General features: G+C 35.8%; 3 protein-coding genes and 1 long non-coding RNA gene across 8 annotated transcripts in view; 1 reads left to right on the forward strand and 3 right to left on the reverse strand.

The window, feature by feature from the left end:
- Positions 1–310: 310 nt before the first annotated feature.
- LOC132163154 (argininosuccinate synthase, chloroplastic-like) lies at positions 311–2499 on the forward strand. Its single transcript, XM_059573342.1, has 7 exons — positions 311–384; positions 527–575; positions 670–852; positions 998–1072; positions 1161–1346; positions 1621–1709; positions 1763–2499. Exons 1-7 carry the CDS (start codon positions 311–313, stop codon positions 2313–2315), a joined length of 1209 nt encoding a protein of 402 aa, XP_059429325.1. The 3' UTR covers positions 2316–2499.
- Positions 2500–2713: 214 nt separating this feature from the next.
- LOC132163774 (disease resistance protein RPV1-like) overlaps positions 2714–27847 on the reverse strand; it is a 28677-nt gene continuing 3543 nt past the window's right edge. The window contains exons 2-11 of one of the 2 annotated variants that reach the window (XM_059574146.1): positions 11293–11800; positions 9687–10776; positions 9006–9269; positions 7205–8899; positions 6503–7122; positions 5823–6406; positions 4172–4610; positions 3838–3952; positions 3302–3457; positions 2714–3215 (exon numbers count right to left, since the gene is read on the reverse strand). In XM_059574146.1, coding sequence (XP_059430129.1) covers positions 6547–7122; positions 7205–8899; positions 9006–9269; positions 9687–10776; positions 11293–11800 — 4133 coding nt within the window. In that variant the 3' untranslated portion in view covers positions 2714–3215; positions 3302–3457; positions 3838–3952; ... (1 more) ...; positions 5823–6406; positions 6503–6546. The other variant, XM_059574145.1, reaches the window with a different exon arrangement.
- On the reverse strand, positions 21551–24794 carry LOC132163784 (uncharacterized). 4 transcript variants are annotated; one of them, XR_009438330.1, is made up of 6 exons: positions 24163–24794; positions 23279–23344; positions 22901–23125; positions 22582–22656; positions 22054–22397; positions 21551–21969 (listed from the first exon to the last, which is right to left on the reverse strand). It is a non-coding gene; the product is annotated as an uncharacterized LOC132163784 (long non-coding RNA). The 4 variants fall into 4 exon arrangements; XR_009438328.1 differs by having other exon boundaries at positions 22901–22999; positions 23119–23344; XR_009438329.1 differs by having other exon boundaries at positions 22054–22209; positions 22301–22397; positions 22901–23344.
- On the reverse strand, positions 24803–27825 carry LOC132163779 (disease resistance protein RPV1-like). Its single transcript, XM_059574153.1, has 3 exons — positions 25765–27825; positions 25059–25684; positions 24803–24962 (listed from the first exon to the last, which is right to left on the reverse strand). Exons 1-2 carry the CDS (start codon positions 27433–27435, stop codon positions 25103–25105), a joined length of 2253 nt encoding a protein of 750 aa, XP_059430136.1. The 5' UTR covers positions 27436–27825; the 3' UTR covers positions 24803–24962; positions 25059–25102.

Below are 27847 nucleotides of genomic sequence, written 5' to 3' on the forward strand. Positions count from 1 at the left end.
CTCAACATTGGAGTCTCTAAAACCAATCACGACGGCTCTGGTGGTTTTATCTATGAGTATTTTGTCTATAAAAAATTTTGCCAAGAGAAAGAAAATTATTTGGATTATGTTATTTTTTAGTGTTTCAAGTTAATGTATCTGTTTTTTATTGAAGGATGTAAAACACCAAATTTATACCCTGACCTACTAAAGCTAGTCTTTTATTTTTATTTTTATTTTTTAATTTATTTTTTTTAAAAAAAAAAATGCATTGATTGAGATTTAACTGTTTTTTGTAACGCTTCTTATGATTTGGCCTCGAGATGCAGTTATGGAAGCTACAAAGGCTAGAGGATTACGTGGCAAACTGGACAAAGTTGTTCTAGCCACCACTAAGACACATCTGTCATTGTCCCATGGCTAAGGTTTCTTTCCTGTTTCGTACTCCCCGTTTTCTGGTATTAATAATTAGTACGCATTTCATTTTAAATGTTATATGCTGCTCTAATAATGCAAGTTTTTGTTGTTCCTAACTTTCCCATTGCAGGGAGAACTATGGCTGTGAAGTAGTTTGCTTCACTGCGGATGTTAGTCAGGTATGTAGTTTTCAGATGATACTCTTCATTTCCTCCTGACCACTTGTATTATTGACCTCCTTCTTGTCTTTATTTGTGTGCTAAAAATTCATAGGGTGTAGAGGAATTGGAAGGCTTGGAGAAAAAGGCTAAAGCCAGTGGGGCTTCTCAGTTAGTGGTGAAGGACTTGAGGGAGGAATTTGTGCGAGACTACGTATTCCCTTGCTTGAGAGCTGGTGCTATTTATGAGAGGAAATACTTGCTGGGAACTTCCATGGCCCGCCCTGTTATTGCAAACGTAGGCTCATACTTTGAACTTTGTTACATTGTACTAGTTTTTTATTTTTTTTGTTGAAGAAGCTTCTTTTCTTTTTCTGTCTGGACTTGTATGTATTTACTTCTTTAATACAATTTCATTAAAAAAAAAAAAAAAAAAAAAACAGGCCATGGTGGATGTTGCCATAGAAGTTGGAGCTGATGCTGTCTCTCATGGATGCACAGGAAAAGGAAATGATCAGGCATGCCTTGTGATTGAGCTCTAGGTTTTATAACCCCTTCTTGAATTTCTGTCTTACATGAATCTCGCTTGCTGTTTTGTGTAATAAGGTTCGCTTTGAGCTTACATTCTTTGCTCTGAATCCCAAGCTAAATGTTGTAGTTCCTTGGAGGGAATGGGATATTAGAGGAAGAGAAGATGCTATTTATTATGCTAAGAGGCATAAAGTGCCCGTCCCAGTCACAAAACAATCCATATACAGCCGGGACAGGAACTTATGGCACCTTAGCCATGAGGTAATATTCACCTCTCCTTTCCCGATTTTGCTATGGTGCAAATGCAATTGAATTGTCCACTACTTCATCTTCTGCAGTCATTCCTCCTCTGTCTTCTCATGTGCCTCTGCCTTTTCTAATTGGTCTAGCTCTTCGGTTTGTGTATGTTGCTCAGAAACTTTTGTATGAGATGAGCTCATTTTTTGCTTTCCTGGTCACCTCTCTCTCTCTCTCTCTCTCTGTGTCTGTGTCTCTGTCTCTGTCTCTCATATGTGTATATTCTATGCCATTGAAGGGTGACATTCTGGAAGACCCGGCAATCGAGCCTAAGAAGGATATGTACATGTTGACGGTGGACCCAGAAGATGCACCGAGTGTACCAGAGTAAGTTTTCCTTTCAAATTTTTATAATTTTTATAATTTTTCTTTCCCCGTAGATATGCTGAAATCGGGGTAGAATCGGGTCTTCCCGTTTCAGTCAACGGGAAGAGGCTATTTCCGGCATCTCTACTTGCAGAACTCAACAAGATTGGTGGAAGGCATGGAATTGGCCGAGTTGACATGGTTGAAAACCGACTTGTTAGTATGAAAAGCCGTGGAGTGTATGAAACTCCAGGTGGGACAATCCTCTTCACCGCTGTACGAGAGTTGGAGTCTTTAACTATTGATCGAGAAACCATGCAAGTTAAAGATTCACTCGCCCTCAAATATGCAGAGCTAGTGTATGCAGGCAGATGGTTCGACCCACTCCGCGAGTCATTGGATGCATTCATGGAGAAGATTACCGAGTCTACCACAGGTTCAGTTGAACTCAAACTATACAAAGGTTCTGTTAATGTAACAGGCCGAAGTAGCCCCTATAGCCTCTACAGGAAAGATGTCTCGTCTTTTGAAGACAGCTTGATCTATGATCAGGCTGATGCTGCTGGGTTTATACGGCTTTATGGTCTTCCAATGCAGGTTCGATCAATGCTTAAGCAGGGTATCTAAGGCTTGGCCTCCTTTGTTTTGTCTTTCTAATTAACAATCCATTTGGATTAGTTTAACAATTGGTATTAGGTTCTTAGGATCTACCAACTATTTAGAGTTCCTTCTTGTGTCGTGCTTTAGTTTTCTAGTTTGTTTTGTGATTGATTTGGACAACAATGGAAACCTTGTTTATTCTTCTTTATTGAACTTGGTTGTTCTGTGCTTCAGGTGGTGCACATTTATTCTTTATTGAAGCAACTCTAATAGGATGCTCATTATTGTGATCCCACTAGCGAAAAGGAGATGAGTTTTCATCTCCTTGAGGATGAACTTCATAGTTGCATCCAGTTTCCTATCAGATGCAAACAGGTTATGGCTTTTAATTGAACTTGGATTTTCTGCTAGAGAAGTTATTTCAATTTGTCATCCACAAAGGCTAGTTCATTTCTCTAGCAAAAGTAGTCAATTCATACTTGTTATTTACCAAAAAACTAAACAAATAATAACAAAACATGTATCAGTTAAGGTTATGCAGTCTGCAATGCCGGTTCACCAGTCCAATCAATGGCTGTCTTCTCTGAAAATGCTCTCCCCAGATCTGAAGTGTTAAGAGCTCTGAAGTGGAACGAAAAGAATTCCCTTGCATGGTTCTATAAAAGGTCATTTGCACTCTGCTCAACATATCCCAAGGAAACGTTTTCTTCACTTCACGCCTGTGCAAGAAAAAAGTCCATAATTTGAGATCATCTTCAAATTCAAAGTGGATTCACACCATGGAGATGCGGCGGCAAAGTCATTTGCACTCTGCTCAACATATCCCAAGGAAACGTGCCAAACTGCACTAGTATATAGACCCCCGCAAACCTGTCATCCAACTATCAGGAGCAGGGAGGGAGAAGAAATATAGGTAGGCATAGGCTCCTACAAGAAGATAAAAAATACCTTTTAACTCCAAAAATCTAGATTATGCTAATATAACAACCAAACACGAAGGCTGTAAAACTCACCTTGCTCTGCCTAAGATCTACGAGAGCCTTGTATCTGCCAATGGTTGCCATGCTTGTAAACAAATGGATCTCCGAGTTCCATGTCATTTGCTCCATTGGCATGACCTCCACCAGCTCTAATCGATGTGATAGATATTTCCCCTGCCGCTCTGCAACCTTGAAAACTCAAAAAAGAAGGCATATTAAAGAGCCAATACCAAAATTGCCAGCCAAAAAGAAACATAATAGCATATTGAGTTATGCACAAACAATGGCCACTCAAAATCCAGATCACTTTTTCAATCATGATAGGAAATCTCATATTAGGATTGCCATCTGGCCGAACAAGAATCTTGGAAAATCAACACTGCAATCAACAAATATTAAGCATCAAACTATTTTTTCCACCACTACTTTAATGGTGGTAGCCCCTGGAGGTTTGGAGTAAAAAGACTTAATTATCAGGGATATCTCTGACTTTAACAGTTTGCTAGGAAGATTGCTAATATCTTCACAAAAAAAAAAAAAAAAAAGTTGGTCGTAGATATGTAGCTTACCTGAGCCAAAGCTGGAAGAGTTGGTTTTCTAGTACTTTCAAGAAACCCACTGCAATCAGCAGTGGCAAACACATCCTGCACGGAAGGAAAGCGTAACCACTCATCAACACCAATCCTGTAAACACGAATAGGATTTGATAACTTGTCGTAATGCCTAAGCTTTTTTCAAAGCATGCCTACCAATTTGAATATCAATAACAGAATTTATTATGAAATTGTGATATAACAAAACATGATGGCATCCAATGGAAAACCTAATCAGAAAATGAACAAGAAAAATGTGATGTATAGGAGGCAAGAACAATTATTTTCAAGTCTAAAATTGACAATTTACCTGAATACAAATACTGAAATCCAATTTGATTTGATGCGTGAAGGCATTATAATATGGTGTCAGGGAAAACGAAAGCAAACTGCCTTTCCTATGCAACTACAAAAAGATTTCCAGAATTTCCCAGCCAATTGTCCCAAGAGTTAGAGAGACCTCATATGGGACTGAGAATGATGTAGAAATGCATTGTCATGAACCAAATAGAACTAGTAACTAACCTTCCACCTGGAGATTTTGGAACTTCCAAAGAGTTAAACATAATCTTCCATAACGAAGATTAGACAAACTTTCAATTTGAGAATATGCAATACATAGTCCACAACGGCATTTTTAAGATAGAGACAAACAAGCTCTTCCCATTGATCATGCATCTCTTACCTTTGTCAACTGTTTAGTAGCATAGTGCCTGAGGCGATCATCAAAGGAAAATAATCTCGTTTGCCTGCAAATCCAAGAACAATTACCAATTTGTCATATGCAATCTTAAGCTTCCACGGATCCACGGTGTCTGGTCCATCAGTAACTCACAGTGCACCTTCAATTATCCAAGACCAAATTTTCTTACAATTGAGCCTTTGATGAAACTCTAAAATCCAAGATTATTATAGACCCACAAGTGTGTTACAGACTATTTGTTGGATTTATCATATTATTCAAATATATTAAGCAAAAGGCAACTGGTTTTCCCTTCAACTTTGGTCATGAAATTAGTTCGACTTTTTCTTATTTCGCAGATTGTACCAAACAAGAGACAAGAGTTAGTTACAGAATCAAATGGAATTCTATGACTTATTATAGCTTAAAAGCAAACTCTATATAGTTTTACATAATAAATAGGGGTAACTTCACTTTAAACCCCTGAATTATCACGCGATTTGAGAAGGCTCCCAAACTTCAAAACCTTTCAATTTGGACCCCTAAACTTTCAATTGCAGTCAATTTAAACCATTCCGTTTGATTTAGCCATTAATTTCCCTGATTTACCCCTAAAATGACCAAAATCTTCCTGATTTTTTGAAAAAAACTTTTTAAAATTTTTTTTTTTAATTTGGAACTAAAGGTAATTAAATTTGGAATTTTATAAAAAAATTAGGGGTATAAATGCTATTATCTCACTTTTAACGTTTAAAATCTGACAGATGAGTTCAAATTGAGAGATTTTGAAGTTTGGTGGTTTGTCAAATCGTGTTGTAATTCAAAAGTTAAAGTGAAGTTACCCTAATAAATAAGTAAGAAAATCCAACATGGCAAAAAAAACAAAGAAAAAAAAAACAATTAATAACAAATGAAGTCTTGCAATTTGAGAACCGAGAAGAAACAAGAATTCTGGAAACAATTTACTGCAATACAAATTGCTGCTGTAACATTAACATTAACATTAACTAAAACCCTCAAAAAATATAGCCCAGTACCTCACTGCCCAAAAAGACTACATTTTTTTTACGCGAGAATAAATAAAAATTACAAATTTACATACAATTTTGCCATACCCATATTTCACTTCAATCAAATTTTACTCTTTCTTTTTTTCATCATTTGATTACTATTCAATCAAACTTTCTAAAAAGAGCTTTTTCACACAATGTTCACAAAAAGCAAAAAAAGTTGGAATTTTCCCACAATTTAACAAACCCGACAAGGAAAGCTGACATACCAAATGAATATCGCCATCAATGCCCGTACAATTGGACAAAAAGAAGTAATACCCAGGTTCAAGAGAGATGGCGGGTTGGATCCTGCTAGTTGGTTCGGCGATGGACCTGAACTCCAGCCTCCAGGGTCCCCACGTAGGTGGAGGCCAGGAGGGGCGTGAACACCATGTGGTTCCGAGGAGACACGCATACAATTCGTAGAGCTTGGTGTGGAGGCCCTTCATGTGCTGAAAATGGGTTCAGCGCTCTGTTTCCGGGTTTGATGCTGGAGACTCGGATTAGGCTTCTGAACCAAGTCATTGTGAGAGTGAAAAATGAAAAGTGGAATCTCTGTACCGGAATCATTGAACCAAGCCATATGAGATTTTGAAGATGAACATGGCTTCTGTAATTTTTGGCTTTCGACTCGTGTTCCGTGCTAGATCTTTAAGTGGACGAGTCAAGAGCTGGAGCGGTGGTGAGGAACGAATGCGTGGGAGCAGCTTAAGGCAGACAGATGCGGTCTGTGAGGGAATTTGAGTGACAACAAGAAACGGTTTCTCATGCATTTCACCAATTCGCTTTTTTAACTGCCACGACTGTCTGTCTACGAAGAAAAGAAGAATAAAAAATAAATAAAATAATATATCATAAAAAATAAAAATAAATTATTTAAAAGGAGTAGCAAGGGATATGTGGCTACCATATATTTGGGAGGAATTGTGGTCTAAATTTGGTGAGGGACGGCTACAATCGTGAATCCTCCTCACTTTCACTTTCAGAGATCTCATCATCATCTCTAACACTTGGCTCATCACCATCAAGTCCAAAATGAATTCCACACCTCTTCACTTCCACAATTTGCGGATCAATTCTACGCATACAACCTCTTCCCTGGAACCGTGTATGTAGATCGATGGCGACCTCTATTTCATCTCCACTTCTCATCTTAATTCTATTTCGTCTGTACCATAAGGTATCGCGCCAAGCCATCACTTGTGCATGTATATGATCTTCAAAGATATCAAAATCTGGTGCTCTTTCTATAAGCTCACATCGTCCCACGTCATACCAGTCGTTGGACTGGTCTCTAGAACTTTTATTACATAATCTCCAAATGAAGTAAATTTCATCACCCAAAGCTGGTGCTTCCTTGTTTGCTGCATAAACAATGCATAAAAGCACCTTGCTAATTTTACAGCCATCCAAAAACGGAGGTACACGGAAAGATACTGAAGAACCCATTGCCTGATGGCTAATCCAATTTGGAATCTCACTTCCGGGGAGGAGAACGGAACTAACGTAATCTGTCTTGCACATCATCTATTTCAAAAAAGTGTTTGCATCAGAAAGTGAGAGAGAGAAGAGAAAGAGAGAGAAGAGAAGAGAAAAGAAGAGAGAGAACCTGGAGAACACTATTCATAGATTCCGATGATAGATTGTTGCAGCTTCCCAGGTGAACCGAACGGGGTACACATTGCAACCTCTCCAAATTTTGAATCTCAACCAGTTTGCGGCAATTATTAAGGATAAACATTGACTCGCACACGGTGAACATGTCAAGGTCTAAAGATCCTGAACTCTCGTTCGTCAGAATTGAGATTCTTTCCAATGATGTGCAGCCATTTGCTTTCAAACCTATTACTCTTGTGGGAAGTGAAATTGATTGAAGACTAGTACACTCACTCAAATCCAATGCTTCTAAGTTAGGAAGGCAGCTGATGAAACTAGGTAAGATACGAAAATTGTTTCTTAATAATTTCAATCTTCGAAGTGAAGATAAACATTCAAATTCAATGCAAAACTCATCTTCAGACAAATTGCGGTCACTAAGATCTAGTTCTATCAATGAACGTAATTTAGAAATGGATAACAAACTCATGCGGTTGGAGTTATCGGATGATATCCATGATGAGGATGTTCCTCCACATCCAGGTAATATTAAATTCTCAAGATTGCTCAAATCACCCAAGGAAGATGGTAGTTGCTCAATAGCAGTTCCGTCTGCAACAAGCATCGATAAAGCCTTCATATTCCCCCATTGTTCCGGTAACTTGTCAAGTTTTGAGCAGTCAGACAATATAAGATTTCCAAGAGATTCTAAATTAGAAGTGCTACTAATTGGAAGACTCCTAAGCTTCTTGCACCCTTTTAAATCAAGTGAACCAAGATATTTTAGATGTCCAATGGACTCGTGAATCTCAACCAAACTTGTACAACCTTCAAATGTCAGTTCGAATAGATTTGAGGTTTCTGATAACTCTGGTGATTTCATGAGATATTCACATCCAACAAAACTTAAATCTTCGAGATTCTTCAAAAGGTTAAAGGAGGATGGTAGTTGCTTAATAGCAGTGCACCCTGCATTCAGGCTTTTTAAAGCCGTCATATTCCCCAATTGCTCCGGTAACTCTTCAACTTTATAGCACTCCCACAAGTCAAGAATTTCAAGAGATTCCAAGTTAGAAATACTACTTGGAAGATTCCTAAGCTTCTTACAACTTCGTAAATTTAGCCTAAAAAGTCTTTTTAGAAATCCAATGGACTCGTTAATCTCAACCAACCTTGTACAACCTTCGAGTATCAGTGTCCATAGACGTGAGGTTCGTAAAAACTTCGGTGATTCGATGAGACATTCACATCCACGAAATGATAAAGTTTCGAGATTACTCAAATGGATGAATGAGGACGGTAGTTGCTTGATAGCAGTGTTCTCCATATACAACTCCGTTAAAGCCATCATATTCTCCAATCGTTTTGGTAATTTCGCAAGACTAAAGCATTTAGACACAACAAGAGTTTTAAGAGATTTTAAGTTAGAAATACTACTTGGAAGATTCCTAAGGTTCTCACATCCTTGTAAATTCAACAAAATAAGTCCTGTTTGAAGTCCAATAGACTCGTGAATCTCAACCAAGCTTGTACAACCTTCAAGATTCATACTCTTTAGATGTGGGGTTGTTAAGAAGTTTGGAAGGCCCTTGAGGTTTGTGCAACCCTTAAGTATTAATATCTCCAATTGTGGGACTTGTGAGAAGTCTAGTGATCTAATGAGAGATTTGGAATTGCTGAGATTAAGGACCTTCAAATTGTTGAATATCTGTGCAACATATAAATAAAAAAATAAAAAGAAGAAGAAAAAAATTCTTGTTAGTTATATATTCAACATTTAAATAGTGAAAAAAGCACGGTAAGATTTGTTATACTTTCTCCGTCTCCCAAACTTGTTCGAGATTACTGTGCTGCATGTCAAGAATAACAAGGTACTTTAGATGAAAATCCTGTGGTAGAGATTTCAGAGGGCACTTATGCCAACAAAGCCATTTTAACTCTTTAGAGAGATGTTCATAGGATCCCATGAGATCTACATCATTGATTTGGAGTAATCTCAAAATCTTCATTTTTCTAAATGCTTCAGTTTTCAATTGTTCTGGGAGATTTAAGATGAGACACTCCACTCTCTTCGAGCCCTGGTAAAATAGCTTGTTGGATTAGCAATGCACATTCTCATATTGTGTAAAGCTAGAATAACTTTGAATTAAAGTAGGCCTACATATTCTCACCATAATTTAAAAAACAATACTAAAGTGATTTGAACATTATCAGAATTGCTTAAAACGCGGTTGCATACCATTTAATGTTGTGAACTACCTGACTTGATTTAGAGAAGTTTTAAATTTAAAGTTTGATTCACTATTCAAGCTATGAAGCATGGTTGGAAAAAAGGCAATCTCTCATGCATACCTACATGACACTATATTATGTACATGTGCATGTGCATGTGCAAGTGTTTATATATGTAAATGCATGCCTTTATTTTTGATAAGTAAAAGTGCATATGCCTCTATTTGTTTTTTTTTTTAAGTAAAAATGCATATGCCTCTTACCAAATGATTGCGTAGTACATTTAAGCCATCCTCGTGAAACCATAACCTGCTTCGTTTTCCTGGATTTTCAGGACATTCTTCATGAACAATTTCCCTCCCCATATCTCGAATTAGATTATGCATCTTCAACTTCTTTTGGTAATCAATTGACACAAGTGACCTCTGAATAAGAGTAGGGATACCACTCGTTGGACAGAATTCACAACCATCAAATATTTTGATAGCATCTTCTTCGTCCATACCAACAAAGAAACATGCAATATCAAGGAATATGTACTGTTGAGTTTTTTCCAATGAATCAAAACTTATTTTAAGTATTTTTTGAATCTTGTCATAAGGAGTTCTTTGTAATTTTTTCAATTCACTTTTCCATTCAGCAATGGCTCTTCCCTTAAGAAAAGAACCCAAAACCACAAGAGCTAACGGAAGTCCCCCAGCATACTTCACTACTTCAATCGAAAGCTCCGAGTAATCTCCTTTTGGATTGTACATCTTGAAGGCATGCCAACTGAACAATCGAAGAGACTCCCAATGATTTAGTTCTTCTACTTTATATTTTTTATCTACTTCCAATTGACTTAGCAAACGTTCATCTCTAGTTGTTACAATAATTCTACTTCCTTGACCAAACCATTGCTTTTTGACCAACTTGTGTAGGTTTTCAAAGTCATCAACATCATCAAGAACAACAAGAACTTTTTTTCCTTGAATTCTTTTCTCAATTATACTGACTCCGCTATCAACATTACAGATCTTTAAATTTGTTTTGAAGATATCATTAAGAAGTTGTTCTTGTAAATGAACTAAGCCATGCTTTTCTGAACTTTCTTTGAGGTTCGAAAGAAAGCTATTTCCTTGAAATACATCACATATTTTATTGTAGACAGCTTTTGCTAGAGTTGTTTTACCAATGCCACCCATTCCATAAATGCCCACAATGCGAACATCACTTGTTCCAAGATTTAATAAATCTTTAATATCATCAACACGAGACTCCATTCCTATTGGGTGTTCGGCAACATTCAAGTGAGAGGGGTTCACTTTACACGAGACTTCTTCAACAATTTTTTCGATGAATCTTGATTCATACCTGATTATTATGATTCAATAATTAAAAAAAAAAAAAAAAAAAAACAAAGAGTAAGCATAAGGAAAGAAAAAGAAGAAAAAAAATATTATTATTTTACGTCATGACAAACAATTAGGCTTTATCAAATTTATTGATAATTATCCTTTAAATATATCTCTATATAATTTCTTCTTCTATTGACATAACAAAATTTTTTTTTCTTCTAGTAGAAAAAGTCAATAACTATTTCACGCGAAGTACGGTTTACAATGTCATTCCTCATGTGTACGATATTTTATCTTAAAAGCAATCCTAAACTTGGTAATTCTAGAAAAAAGGTTTGTCCATCTAGATACACCGATAAAGTGGGCACGTAATAGAAAACCATCAATTGATTCAACTCAAACACTAGTTTTCTTAATGTTACTTTTTATCAATTTTTGTCTGAAATTTAAAAGAAAAGAAAAGGACAGGAAAAAAAAAAAGAAAAAATAAAAAGAAATGCATGAAAAAGTAGAAGAGTCTATAACATATTACCCATTTGCAAAGCTTTCAAGATCCCAGCCAGAACATTCTGCAACTTCGGTAAGAGCTTCCCTCCATCTCTGCACCCTTTTCATATCAGTCTGAAACCGCTTTTCATGCCAAATAAAGGCTTCTGCAAAAGTTTTAGACTGTTTTCGGACATCCGAAGGGTCCACGTGATAAAATATGGGAAGAAGAGTGTGGCCTATGGTGTTCTTACAGTTCACGATCTCTGCAAGTTCATCAAGGCACCACGTAGAAGAAGCATATCCTTTAGAGAAAATCACAATAGAAATCCTTGATCTACGAATCGCATTGAGTAATTCCCTAGAGATGCTCTCCCCTCTATCAAGCCCCTCATCATCTCGGAAGGTATTAATTCCAGCTCGACCCAAGGCACTGTAAAGGTGATCAGTGAAGTTCTTGCGGGTATCTTCACCTCTGAAACTCAAGAAAACGTCGTGGTCCCAACCAGATTGAGAAGATGACGAGGTGCTTCTTGTGATTGAGTTTGATTGGACTGAAAATGGCGACAAACTCGGCAAGTTAAGAGGAGGATATTTATGCAAAGTAAATTGAAAATGAGAAAGATCATTTACTAAACATAAATATAAATACAAATTATTTTTATGATAATTCATTATTTTTCTTCGTCAGTTCTTTTTGTATCCTCCAAGCAAAGTTACACGCTACTAAAGAGGACACGATGATGATGATTCAGTGGTATCTGAACTTAATTCCTCTAACATTAATATTGAAACAAGGCAAGCAGAAAGAGAAGAGAGTTGGATTGTAGTTGAAGTTAAAAAGTCTAAAGTTAAACCATATCATCCATTGAATGCGTAAATTACATATAATATATATGATTTGAGTTTTTTTTAAAATGATTGAAAACGTTACCGTCTTCGTTTTGGCCTTCGACACCTACAACCTGGGAGGCCTCGTTCTGGTCTTCGGATTCAATTTCTGGCAGTGGAAAGCAGAAAGGCAAGCATCGTCGTATGACACTAATGATTTGGTCCATGGGTGGTAGAGTGGTAGATAGAGACGGAAGGTGGGGGTAGTTCGGGAAAGAAATCGTGGTTTGGGGGAGAAGTGAGAAATGTGGGGATGTCTACAAAATGGGTTTTAACGCTGAGTTTCTAGATTTTGATGGCCGAAACTTGGATTAGGATTTCTGGGTAACGAAAAACAGAGATTTTGGGTTGAAAGAAGGGAAAGCGAGAGAGAAAGGATCAGCTTAAGATAACGATGAAGAAAAAAAGCTTGAATTGTTTTCTCCTACTTTATTATCTCGGTGAAACCAAAAAAAAAAAAAAAAAAAAAAAAAACCATTTATTCAATTGAAAAAAAGAAGGGAAAGTGAGAGAGAAAGAGACGAAGACAAAGCCTCTCATCATTTATTCATTTTGAGAAAGGGAAAATTCGCGTAATTCTCAAACTATCAATTGGTAATATTCTCTTCAAACTATTAAAAATTATCAATGTTCTCCAATAACAAAATTATCCTTAGTAAAATAAAAACAAAAATATTAAAACTTCTAAAAAAACATAAAACTAACAAAAAAAAAAAAAATCATTTTTTTAAGATAAAAAAATTAAAAAATTTCGGTTTTTTATAAAAATTGAAAACTTTTCTTTTATTTTTTTTTTTAAAAAAATTAACTAAAAATTTTTGTTTAAAAAAATATAAAAATTTTCATTTAAATTTTTTTTCACTTTTTTTTTGAATTTATAGGGGTATTTTGTTTTATTGAGAAATATATAGGGGCATTTGTTACTCTTAGGGAGACATTGTCATAATTAAAAATTCAGAGATGTTATTGTCAAGTTTGTGGTAATTTGAGGAGGGTTTATGGACTTTACCCTTTAAGAAATGCTAGAGTTTTTATTCATGTTTTTCTCTAATTATTTTTTCATCCTCCTTTTTTTAAAAAAATTATTGGATTTTCCTTCATTTGTACTATTTTATTTAAATATTTATTTTTAATGATTTTTTATTCTTTCTTTGAGAGTAAATTTGTAAGAGCATTCTTAGCAGCCTCATCAAATATTACTCACCAAAATAACCTAAAGTACATTTTTCTCTATTTTAACAACTCATATTTTTAGAACACCCACAATAGCCTCACTATTTTAACTATTAACTTTCACTATTCAATTTAAATATTTTTTTTCAAATACTTCTTTATATATATATATCACTTTTTCAAAGAATATGAAAAGAGAGAAAAGTTATATTATTTTTTATTCATTTGGTAAATGAATAGTATTCACTATCTTTAGTAAATACTGTTTACTCACTATTTATTTTGAGTTAAAATGGTGAGGCTGAAAAGTGAAAATTGTAGTCACTTTTACTAAATTGCCTCACTAAAATAACCAAAAAAATAATTTCAAATTATTGACATGACTCATGAGTCTTCACGTGAATAAAGAAAGCTGTTGATTGAGAAGACAACTACTCTTCTTTGTGTTCATCCTTTGGCTGCATCCAACTTTGGAGCGGGAATCTTTACTGCTTGGTGATGCTTTCCTCGGGCGATCTTCACTGTTGACTCTCAAAAGTATGTTGTTGCATCACAACTCTGTTAAAACAGGAAACCCGACTTGCTTAGCATCATCAGTTACTAAAAGCAACAAGGTTAGCAGTGGAACTGCGGAATCAATGCAAGCATTAATTAAAGGGCTCCGTTTCGCATCCACTTTAAATTGTAATAAAAATTGATTAATATGAAGGAAAAAAATAATAAAAAATTTTGGTATGAAAAAGCATTGAAATAATTTTGTTTTATAGTAATTTCTTTTATTTGAATAATAATAAAAAATAATTAATGTGATGTAAAAAGTAAATGTTGAGAGTTGAATTTTTTTTTGATAAATAGTATACTGTTCCTGCCAAACGGAGCCAGGAAAACAATTGGCAATCACTTTTTACATCACAACTCTTAGAATCTGTTTGCCAAAGGACCGGAAAGGATCTTGAGAAAAAAAAAAAAAAAAGTCAACCTCACTAATCATCTCAAAATCAATCTCAACATTTTTACTTTTTATATTACATCAATCACTTTTTATTACTACTCAAATAAAAAAATAACTATAAAACATTTTTTTTTTCTCATTTTTTCATACAAAACATTCTTATCTTTTTTCTCATATTAATCAAATCTGTTATAGTTCCAGTCCACTACCTTTCTCAAGTCCTTTGCCAAACACACCCATAGAGTCCATAAGGCTGTGTTTGGCAAAGGACTTGAAAAAAAAAAAAAAAAAAAAAAAAAGTAGACTAAAACTATAACATATTTGATTGATGTGGGAAAAAAAAAAGTAAAAGTATTTTATATAAAAAAGTGAAAAAAATATTTGTTTTGTAGTAATTTTTTAATTTGAATAGTAATAAAAAAGTGATTGATGTTATGTAAAAAATAAAAATATTAAAGTTAATTTTAAGAGAAATTTTTTGGGTCTTTGAATCCGGTCCGACCCACTCAAAAACAAATATATGTCAAATCATGTTGAGTCATCCTTGTAGCTCGAGTAAGATCTTACACAAGAGTACGTGTAGTGCATTACAAGTGACGCATTACAGTGGGATCAAGCCATATGTTGCATGGGATCAAGCCCCAAGGGATTTGATCACTTATTTTTCTCACAGTATTATGTGATTTTCTCTTTTTTTCCTTAAACACGAGAACTATCCCTTCTCATTCTACTCCAGTAAGCTCTCGTGCCTAATTGTTTATGTTATGCAATATGCAAGTTTGAACACTACCACCATCTGACTGGAAACTGTTGGAACATTCTTGATATGAAGCAATTATCCAAGGACGGCTCATTGAAGAGGTCCAATCTTTCACAGATATCATCAACAGGCCCTAGAATGGTTGGTCTCTGCCTCAGTTTTGGTAGAAAGGCAATAAATTTTCCATGTGGAGCACTGTTGTGAGAACAGGAGCACCATAGAAGTTACCTGCTAAACCATAGAAGGATCACAAAATCGGGCCATCAAGAAACATTACAGTAGAAAAGGATCACAAAATAATAAATATCTAACAATAAGTTGTTTTCTTTTGAGGAGATTTGGAAGCTCTAGAGGGTTAACAATAGGAGAGGGATCAACATCAGTAACTCACAAACTCACAGTGCAACTTCAATTATTCAACACCATCTTTTCTTACAATTGAGCCTTTGTTGAAACTCTAAACTCTAAGATTATTATTATAGACCCACATGTGTGTAACTAGAGTACTATTCCTTAGATTTATCATATTATGCAAATATAATAAGTAAAAGACAACTGTTTTTCTTTCTACTTTGGTCATGAAATTAGTTTGAGTTTCTCTTATTTTGCAGATTGTACCCAAAAGGAATTAGTTACTTAATCAAATGGAATTCTATAACTTATTATAGCTTAAATGAAAACTCAATATAGTCCTAGATAATAAATAAGTAAAAAATCAAACAGGGTAAAAAAAAAAACGAAAGAAAAGTGCATAACAAGGAAGTATTGTGGTTATTTCACATCGGTTGTGGAAGGGGCGTCAGTTTATAAGTGCGAAAAAAGTCTCACCTATTGACCTACCTTTTTGAGCTAGTTTGTTGGGTTGAGAGACCTCTTGAGCTAGCTTTTGGAGTTGAAAGAAGCTCAAAACCATCTAACATTGGTATCAGAGCTCACGTTTACCAACAAGTCTCAACCCAATAGTTCACGGGAGAAACGAGTTATTGCTGCTCTAACCCAGAGCCTAATGTGTGAGTTGGAGAGATTATCCCACATCGATTGTGGAAGGAGCTAGTAGTCAGTTTATAAGTACCCAACAAGAAGTCTCGCAATTTGAGAACCCAAAAGAAACAAGAATTCTTGAAACAATTTCTTGCAATACAAATTGCTGAAAACCCTCCGAAAATGTAGCCCAGTACCTCATTGCCCAAAAAAGACTGCATTTTTTTTTACTAAGTAATAAATTCAAATTACAAATTTACGTACAATTTCGCCACACCCATATTTCAGTTCAAACAATTGTCCCAATTTTTTTTCATCATTTAATTGTTAGAATTAACTATCATAAATTGATCAAAGATAGTGAAAAACAGAGACTAGGGGTTGAAAGAAGGGAAAGTGAGAGAGAGAAGGGATTAGGTGAAGATGAAGAAAGCTTAGCGAAACACGATACATGTAACTGCTCTCCGTCTCTCTCATTCATGCACTTTCCTTCCATATTTCTTCACGTGGGCCACGTCTGTCTGTCTATACCGCATAACGAGTGAATACTTTTGTCAATTTGTAGGACTGTAGAGTCATTTTCAGTTTTGGTAGCTTGCGAACTTCTCACGTAGGAATAAGGAGGAAGTTTCAAAGTGGACAGAAATGTCAAAGTATTCACATCTCTTCAGGTGAATGAAGCTGTTGATGAGAAGACTACTAGTCTTCTTTCTCTTCATCCCATGCTTTGGATGCCTTTTAGTGTCTGTAGCGCTAATTATCTTCAGACTTCTTCCCCTTGTGGTTGGGTCAAGTCAACATATCCGATAAAGACTACATATATCCAGCTGTGTGCTGTTTGATGCTGCTTTCCTCGGGCAATCTGACCGTTAGATACTGATGCATAGAAACAAAAATGGTGCACAATAACCTCGCTTCTTGTGCTAACTATTTGCATAGACAACACAATTATTTGCAACCACTGATTCGAGTTTTCTTAGATTCAAGGAGATGGCTCCAGTAGTCAACTGGTAAAGATTTTGGTTTCCTTAACAAGTTGAAAGATTGTGTAATAAGAGTAAATAGGACTGGCTGTCACCATCTATTGATTGGTTCAATAATTGGACTTTTTTTATACTTACGCAACCTTTGGGCTTCAATATTTACACCTATTGGGTATCAACTTCAAATATGGTGATTTATAGCAGAAGTAAGAATTAGGAGAGGGTTTAAGAATAAACAGAATTTTTTAAAAAAATTTGGAAGGGAGAAGTTTTTTTTTTTTTTTTTTGATGAATAAGCATTTCATTAAAATCAAAGCTCAAAATAGAGCAACACTGAAACACAAATACAACCCCTTACAAAGCCAGGGGAAAACAAAAAACTTACAAAACCAGCAACTACTCAACACCAAAACAGCCCCTTACAACCCTTACATATTAAAAAAAACAAAAAACAAAACTACAAGCCAACATTACAGAGGATGGCAGAAGGCAAATTCCACAATGAACACAACAAAAGGTTCTCCCTAGTTCTAGGAAAACCTCTTTTTACAGCAATTCTAGTCCTGATTTCCCAGAAAATCTGCTTCAGTAGTTGCTCTTCAGTTTTTGGAACATCATCATGTCTAAGTTCATTTCTAGTACGCCAGAGATTATAAACAACAGAACCAAGAACCAATTGACAAATCAAGCACTTAAGAGAGTTCTTTCCCCACTTATTGCAACCAAGCTGCACAAGATCATCCCAAATCACAGGAGGCATATCAATTTTACAACGAAACATGCAATATTTCCAAACTCTCGAACTAAAGCTGCATTCAAAGAAAATATGATCACGAGTTTCTAATTGAGAATGGCAGAAACAACACTGAACCTCACCCTTATAACCCCATTTGAGTAACCTCTCACCTGTAAGTAGTCTATCCTTCATAGCAAGCCACAAAATAAAAGCCTGCTTGGGAATAGCAAGAGGAAACCAAACTAACTTCCACCAAGTAACCTCTACATTCTTCTTTCTAAGGGCTTCCCAAGTCTCTGCACTAACAAAAACACCCTTTTTAGAAGCAGTCCAAACTGGCTTATCACATTGGCCTAAACAAACTTCAGAAAGCCTAGCTTGAATATCAACTAGAGCTTCTGATCTTGCAGGTCTCCAAAACCAATCTCTATTGCAAATGACAGAAGACAGCTTAGCTTCAATATTACTTTGAGCATCATAAACAACCCTAAAGCCATATTGCTCAATCAAAACTCCTGCAGGATGCCACAAATCCAGCCACATATGAATGCTATCCCCATGCCCAACTTCAAACTTCAAGAACCTTTTAGCAATAGATCTCAGCTTCAAAATTTTCCTCCAACTCCATGAACAATTTTGAGGAATACCTACACTCCAAAAACTCCTTCTTTTTAATAGATTTTCTCTAACCCAGGCAACCCAAATAGAGCCAGACCTGGCAAATATACTCCAGATATGCCTAAGCATAGAAGTTTGATTCCAAGTTTCAAGCTTCTTTAAGCCCAAACCTCCCTCCTTTTTAGGAAAACAAAGATCAGACCAAGAAACCTTAGCTTTAGCTACACCTTCTTCTTTCCCATTCCATAAAAACCTATTGAACTTTAGTTCAATAGCTTTAATGATCTTTTTAGGAAGAATGAAAATTCCCATCCAATATACTTGTAAACTGTAAAGAACAGAAGATAACAACTGGAGCCTACCTGCATATGAAAGATTCTTAAAGAGCCAAGAATCTATACGACCAGAAATTCTGCTAAAGAAGGGAGAAGTTTTCTTTAACCTAATCTATTGTATTATCACTTATTTTTTAAATATGTGAGAAGTTTATAATTTTTTAATAAGACTATACATTTCTCCCGTATTAATTAAAAAAAGTCATAGAAAAAACACATAATAAATTTATAGACCGATTTAAACAAAATTCTTCTCACTTAATTTAGAGAAAAGTAGGCTGAGCTCCTAAACACGTGTCTAGAGGATTGAGGTTGTCTTCTCGTGGACTAAGGTGTTGATGAGTAGATTAGTGGGTGTGTTTGCCAAATGATTAGAAAAAAGTCCGTACTATTTTTCTTAAAATTAATTACATTATTCTTCATTTTTATATCATATCAATCATTTTTTATTATTATTCAAATAAAAAATCACTACATAACAATTTTTTTTTTTTTTTTAACTTTTTCATACGAAACATTTTTATTTTTATTTTTTCTTATTTTAATTAAATCTGCTAAAATTCCAGTTGTGTTTTTAGGGGTGATCATGCAGTTGCGGTTAGCGGTTACTGGTTAAAACCGCTAAACGCAACCGCTTAAGAGGTTACTAGCTAAAACCGCTAAACGCAACCGCTTAAGCGGTTAGTACATTTTACTAACCGCAAAGCGATTAACCGCCTAAGCGGTTAACCACCCGTTTAGCGGTTAACCACATCCGGCTAATCGCTTTTTTTACTAACTGCTTTTGGGCTTTCTTTGGGCTTTCTTTTTGGGCCGAATTTGAGAATTAAGCTTTTTTTTGGGCTCACTTAAATTTTTTTTTCCAATTATTATTATTAGTTTTGCCTTTTGGTCCAATTTTCCGTTTTGGGCTTACTTTGCCCCTTTTGGCCTTTTCTATGCCTTTTTGGCATCAAAATATACACTATTTTACAAGCATATAGGTTGCGATATACCACATTGGGCTTGCTCCAAAATGAGCCCATATAAAAAAAAAAAATGTAAAGGGTACCTAAAAAAACTCAAATGCTATCAACTTAAAAAAAAAAAACATAATTATATGAAAATCATCAGGATGATCAAATTCCTAACCCAAAGTAAAACTCTAATTTATCAGGATGAATATATAAAAGTGCAAAACTACGTTGTTTTGCAATTCTATATTATATAAAATTATATATATATATATATATATATATATTAAAAAAGCGGTTAACAGTTAGTAGTTTTTAAAAACTCACTAACTAAGCGATTAGCGGTTTTTACAAACCGCTTTTAAAAGCGGTTAGCGATTAACGGTTACAAAGCAGTTAATAAAAACCTCACGAACACACCCATGTGTTTTAATCTACTTCATTTTTCAAGTTCTTTGCAAACACACCCATATTCTTTCTCTTCATCCAATGCTTTGGTCCTTATCTTCTATTATTATTATTATTGTTTTTGTTTTCTTCTGATGCCTTAGTGGAGACCATGTCATATGTAATTATGTAGCGCTAATTATCTTCAAATCTGCCTCTTCTGTTGTCTTCATGTGATGCTTTGGGCTTTATCTTCTGCTTTTTCTAAAGCTACCTAATACTTTTTCAAAAGTAGCCTTTTTTTTCTTCTTCTTCTAATACCTTAGTAGAGGCCACATCATATGTAATTATGTAGCGCTAATTATCTTCAACCTTGTCCCTCGTGGTAGGGTCAATATATCAGATTCCTCGGGCAATGTATCAGTCCATCGTATGGTTCTCAGCTCTTTGGATGATGAATTGAGTTCCTGGAAACTGTTGTGGAAGCTTAGATTAAATGCTTGGCCAAAGCTTTTTTTTTTTGGAATCTCTGACTCAGTTTATCAATAGAAAAAAAAAATAATAATAAAAAACAAAATTTCATACTATTTCTCTCAAATTCTTCGAATTCAAATGGACTCGCACACCATGAAGGCAGGCGACATACTCATTTGCTCTCTTCTCAACATATCCCAAGAACATGTGCCACGACTACTTATCTAAAAGTAGTAACTGCAGTAGTATACACCCCCGCAAACAAGCTATCACGAAGATAAAGACACCTTTAATTCCAAAATCTAAACTCTTTGACACAAAAAATCGGTTCCTCCAGCTTATATAACACGCGTCAGATATGCTGAGCGCCAAATAAACCAACTCACATATTCTGCCCCTTTGGCCTCCAGCGAAAAATTGCTATTGCATCAATCCATGGTCCAATTAACTTAATATATGATGCATAAGATGATCGACATTAGTGTGTATTTATTATTTATTCATGTGTATTTTAATTTTTTTTTTCAATAAAGATTGAACTTTTCCTTTAATAAGTTATTTTTCTATATGCTTATTTAAGCCAACCAGAGTTAGTTACTGAATCAAATGAAATATTTCTATAACATATTATAGCTTAAATGCAAACTCAATGTAGTTCTCCATAATTAATAAGTAAAAATAAAAAAAATAAATAATAAAATAAAATCCAACAGGGCAATAAAAAAAAAAAAAGGTTCATAGCAAAAACGAAGTCCTGCAATTTGAGAACCCAAAAGAAACAAGAAATATATATTAACTAAAACAATTCACATTAACTAAAACAATTTCCACGATTAACTAAAACAATTTCCACGATTGTCTACAACAAAATAGAAGAAATATATATATATTTCAATATTTGATTTTGTAAATAAAATTTTTTTCCATGGTATCGCATTCTCGTACAACTTTATTGAAGCAACTCCAATAGGATGCTCATTATTGTGAGCCCACTAGCGATGCCAATCCAGTAACATATCCTATCAGATGCAAACAGGTTCTGGCTAAGCTTTTAATTGAACTTGGATTTTCTGCTAGGGAAATTATTTCAATTTGTCATCCATAAAGGCTAGTAGTTCATTTCTCTAGCAAAATTAATTAATTCATACTTGTTGTTTACCGAAAAACCAAACACATAATACAAAAACATGTATCAGTTAAGGTTATGCAGTCTGCAATGCCGGTTCACCAGTCCAATCAATGGCTGTCCTCTCTGAAAATGCTCTCCCCAAAATCTCAGGTGTTGGAGCTCTGAAGTGGAACGAAAAGAATTCACTTGCATGGTTCTATAAACAATCATGGGTATTCATCGTAGACAGGATTCACACCATGGAGATTTGGCGGCAAAGTCATTTGCCAAACTGCACTAGCATATAGACTCCGCAAACCAGTCATCCAACAATCAGGAACAGGGAGGGAGAAGAAATGTAGGCATAGACTCCTACAAGAAGATAAAGATACCTTTTAACTCCAAAATCTAGATTATGCTAATATAACAACCAAACACCAAGGTTGTAAAACTCACCTTGCTCTACCTAAGATCTACGAGAGCCAATGGCTGCCATGCTTCCTAGATGCTTGTAAAGAAATGGATCTCCCAGTTCCATGTCATTTGCTCCATTGGCATGACCTCCACCAGCTCTAATCGATGTGATAGATATTTCCCCTGCCGCTTTGCAACCTTGAAAACTCAAAAGGAGGCATATTAAAGAGCCAATACCAAAATTGCCAGCCAAAGAGAAACATAATAGCATATTTAGTTATGCAAATACCATGGCCACTCAAAATCCAGATCACTATTTCAATCATGATAGGAAATCTCATATTAGGATTGCCATCTGGCCGAACAAGCATCTTGGGAAATCAACACTGCAATCAACAAATACTAAGCATCAAACTATTTTTTCCACCACAATTTTAATGGTGGTAGCCCCTGGAGGTTTGGAGTAAAAAGACTTAATTATCAGGGATATCTCTGACTTCAATAGTTTGCTAGGAAGATTGCTAATATCTTCACAAAAAAAAAAAAGTTGGTCGTAGATATGTAGCTTACCTGAGCCAAAGCTGGAAGGGTTGGTTTTCTAGTACTTTCAAGAAACCCACCGCAATCAGCAGTGGCAAACACATCCTGCACGGAAGGAAAGCGTAACCACTCATCAAACACCAATATTGTAAACACGAATAGGATTTGTTAACTCGTTGTTCAAAGCATGCCTACCAATTTGAATATCAATAACAGAATTTATTATGAAATTGTGATATAACAAAACATGATGGCATCCAATGGAAAACCTAATCAGAAAATGAACAAGAAAAATGTGATGTATAGGAGGCAAGAACAATTATTTTCAAGTCTAAAATTGACAATTTACCTGAATACTAATACTGAAATCCAATTTGATTTGATGCTTGAAGGCATTATAATATGGTGTCAGGGAAAACGAAAGCAAAACTGTGTCTTTCCTAAGAACCTACAAAAAGATTTCCAGAATTTCCCAGCCAATCGTCCCAAGAGTTAGAGAGACCTCATATGGGACTGAGAATGATGTAGAAATGCATTGTCATGAACCAAAAAGAACTAGTAACTAACCTTCCACCTGGAGATTTTGGAACTTCCAAAGAGTTAAACATAATCTTCCACAACAAAGATTAGACAAACTTTTAATTTGAGAATATGCAATACATAGTCCACGATGGCATTTTTAAGATAGAGACAAACAAGCTCTTCCCATTGATCATGCATCTCTTACCCTTGTCAACTGTTTAGTAGCATAGTGCCTGAGGCGATCATCAAAGGAAAATAATATCTCGTTTGCCTGCAAATCCAAGAACAATTACCAATTTGTCATATGCAATCTTAAACTTCCACGGATCTAAGGTGTCTGGTCCATCAATAACTCATAGTGCACCTTCAATTATCCAAGACCAAATTTTCTTACAATTGAGCCATTGATGAAACTCTAAAATCCAAGATTATTATAGACCCACATGCATGTTACAGACTATTTGTTGGATTTATCATATTATTTAAATATAATAGGCAGAAGACAACTGGTTTTCCCTTCAACTTTGGTCATGAAATTAGTTCGACTTTTTCTTATTTCGCAGATTGTACCCAACAAGAGACAAGAGTTAGTTACAGAATCAAATGGAATTCTATAACTTATTACAGCTTAAAAGCAAACTCTATATAGTTCTACATAATAAATATGGGTAACTTCATTTAAACTCCTGAATTACCACGCGATTTGAGAAAACCGTCAAATTTCAAAACCTTTCGATTTGAACCCCTAAACTTTTAATTGTATTTAATTTAAACACTTCCGTCAGATTTAACCATTAACTTCCCAAAAAGACTACATTTGTTTTACGTGAGAATAAATAAAAATTACAAATTTACATACAATTTCGCCATACCCATATTTCACTTCAATCAAATTTTACTCTTTCTTTTTTTTTCATCATTTGATTACTATTCAATGAAACTTTCTAAAAAGAGCTTTTTCACACAATGGTCACAAAAAGCAAAAAAGGCTGGTATTTTCCCACAATTTAACAAACCCGACAAGGAAAGCTGACATCCAAATGAATATCGCCATCGATGCCCGTACAATTGGACAAGAAGAAGGAATACCTGGGTTCGCGAGACATATGGTGGGTTGGATCCTGCGAGCTAGTTGGTTCGGCGATGGACCTGAACTTCAGTCTCCAGGGTCCCCACGTAGGTGGAGGCCAGGAGTGGCGTGAACACCATGTGGTTCCGAGGAGACATGCATACGATTCATAGAGCTTGGTGTGGAGGCCCTTCATGTGCTGAAAATGGGTTCAGCGCTCTGTTTCTGGGTTTGATGCTGGAGACTCGGATTAGGCTTATGAACCAAGTCATTGTGAGAGTGAACAATGAAAAGTGGAATCTCTGTATCGGAATCATTGAACCAAGCCATACGAGATTTTGAAGATAAACAAGGCTTCTGTAATTTTTGGCTTTAGACTCGAGTTCCGTGCTAGATCTTTGAGTGGACGAGTTTGGTGGTTAGGGAGTAAAGCCTGGGGCTCTGAGTTTGCTCCTCAGTGGTCTCAGGTTCGAAACCCACCAGGTGCTACCTCCTCCTTGGGGCCACACCCCTCTGGTGAATAGCCAGTGACTTACCCTGTTCCGTGTAGGGAAACTTCCGAGGGTGCGGTGCACGGGGCCGGGGTTTACTCTGCAGGGGTGGGTCCGAAGGGCCCTGCCTTGTAGAGGTTCCTCGATATCAAAAAAAAAAAAAAGATCTTTGAGTGGACGAGTCAAGAGCAAGAGCGGTGGTGAGGAACGAATGCGTGGCAGCAGCTTAAGCCAGACAGATGCGGTCTGTGAGGGAATTTGAGTGACAGCCAGAAACGGTTTCTCATGCATTTCACCAATTCGCTTTTTTAACAGCCATGACTGTCTGTCTACGAAGAAAAGAAGAATAAAAAATAAATAAAATAATATATCATAAAAAATAAAAATTAATTAATTAAAAGGGGCAGCAAGGGATATGTGGCTACCATATATTTGGGAGGAATTGTGGTCTGAATTTGCTGAGGGATGGCTACAATCGTGAATCCTCCTCACTTTCACTTTCACTTTCACTTTCAGAGATCTCATCATCATCTGTAACACTTGGATCATCACCATCAAGTACAAAACCAATTCCACAGCTCTTCACTTCCACAATTGGCGGATCAATTCCACACATATAAGGTTTGTACCCTTTCTTTAGATCGATGGCGACCTCTATTTCATCTCCACTTTTCATCGTAATTCTATTTGGTGGGTACCCAAAGCAATAGCGCCAAGCCATCACTTGTGCATGTATTTGATCCTCAAAGATATCAACATTTAGTGCTGTTCTAGAAGACACACCTGGCATAAGGTAATACCAATCGGTGGACTGGTCTCTAGAACTTTTATTACATAATCTCCAACTGAACCAACTCCTATCACCCAACGCTGGTGCTTCCTTGTTTGCTGCATAAACAATGCATAAACGCACCTTGCTGATTTTACGACCATCCAAAGACGAAGGTACACGGAAAGATACTAAAGAACCCATTGCCTGATGGCTAATCCAATTTGTAATCTCACTTCCGGGAAAGAGACCGGAACAACAGTAATCTGCCTTGCACATCATCTATTTCAAAAAAGTGTTTGCATAAGAAAATGAGAGAGAGAGAAGAGACAGAGAAGAGAAGAGAAAAGAAGAGAGAGAACCTGGAAAACACTTTCTTTAGATTCCGATGATAGATTGTTGCAGCTTTCCATCATAACCAATTCTGGTACACATCGCAACCTCTCCAAATTTTGAATCTCAACCAGTTTGCGGCAATTATTAAGGATAAACATCGATCCCCAATTTCTGTTGTTGTCAACGTCTAAATATTTTGAACTCCTATTCTTCAGAATTGAGATTCTTTGCACATCAATTCTTTCTAATGATGTGCAGCCATGTGCTTTCAATTCCATTACAGTTTCGGGAAGTGAAATTGATTGAAGACTAGTACACTCACTCAAATCCAATGCTTTTAAGTTAGGAAGGCAGCTGATGAAACTAGGTGGGTTACGAAAATTGTTTCTTGATAATGTCAAATTTCTAAGTGAAGAAAAACATTCAAATTCAATGCGAAACTCATCATCAGACAAATTGCGGTTACTGAGATCTAGCTCTCTCAATGAATATAATTTAGAAGTGGACACCAAACTCATGCAGTTGGAGCTATTGGGTGAGGATCCCGATAAGTTTAAACAACAGAGATTGCTCAAATCACCAAAGGAAGATGGTAGTTGCTCAATAGCAGTTCCAGCAGCATCTAACTGCCGTAAAGCCTGCATATTCCCGCATTGTTCCGGTAACTTGTCAAGTTCTGAGCAGTTAGACAACAGAAGAATTCCAAGACGTTCTAAATTAGAAATGCTACTTGGAAGACTCCTAAGCTTCTTGCACCCTCTTAAATCAAGTGAATCAAGATATTTTAGATGTCCAATGGACTCGTGAATCTCAACCAAACTTGTACAACCTGCAAATATCATATGGCATCGAGGTGAGGTTTCTGAGAACTCTGGTAATTTGATGAGATATTTACATCCAAAAAAACTTAAACTTTTGAGATTCTTCAAAAGGATAAAGGAGGATGGTAGTTGCTTAATAGCAGTCCACCCCGCATTTAACCCTTTTAAAGCCGTCATATTCCCAAATTGCTCTGGTAACTCTTCAACTTTATAGCACCCATCCAAGAAAAGAGTTTCAAGAGAATCCAAGTTACAAATGCTACTTGGAAGATTCTTAAGCTCCTTACAACGTTGCAAATCCAATCTAACAAGTCTTTTTAGAAGTCCAATGGACTCATGAATCTCAACCAAGCTTGTACAACCTTTGAGATTCAGTGTCTGTAGACGTGAGGATCGTATAAACTTTGGTGATTCGATGAGACATTCACATTCACAAAATGATAAAGTTTCGAGATTACTCAAAAAGCAAAAGGAGGATGGTAGTTGCTTAATCGCAGTGTTCTCTACATACAACTCCGTTAAAGCCATCATATTCCCCAATTCTTTTGGTAATTTCGCAAGACTAAAGCATTTAGACAAGGCAAGAGTTTTAAGAGATTTTAATTTAGAAATACTACTTGGAAGATTCCTAAGGTTCTCACATCCTTCTAAATCCAGCAAAACAAGTCCTGTTTGAAGTCCAATAGACTCGTGAACCTCATTCAAGCTTGTGCAACCCTTAAGTAATAATATCTCCAGTTGTGAGACTTCTGAGAAGTCTGGTGATCTTGTGAGAGATTTCGAATTACTAAGATTAAGGACCTTCAAATTGTTGAATATCTGTGCAACATATAAATAAAAAGTAGAAATGTTCATAAGATCCCATAAGATGTTCATAAGATCCCATAAGCCATTTTAACACTTTGGAGAGATGTTCATAAGATCCCATAAGATCTACATCATTGATTTGGAGCAATCTCAAATTCTTCATATTTGTAAACGCTTCAGTTTTCAAAGGTCTAGGGAGATTTAAGATAAGACCCTCAATTGTCTTTGAACCCTGGCAAAATAAATGGTTGGATTAGCAACACATATCCTCATTTTTGTGTAAAGCTATAATAACTTTGAATTAAAGTATGCCTATATATTATCACCATAATTTTAAAAATAATACTAAAGTGATTTGAACATGATTAGAAATGCTTAAAACGCGATTGCATACCATTTAATGTTGTAAACTACCTGACTAGATTGAGAGAAGTTTTGAATTTAAAGTTCAATTCACTATTCAAGCTATGAAGCATGGTTG

The sequence above is a fragment of the Corylus avellana genome, chromosome ca10 (assembly GCF_901000735.1).
Source record: "Corylus avellana chromosome ca10, CavTom2PMs-1.0".
Classification (NCBI taxonomy): Eukaryota; Viridiplantae; Streptophyta; class Magnoliopsida; order Fagales; family Betulaceae; genus Corylus; species Corylus avellana.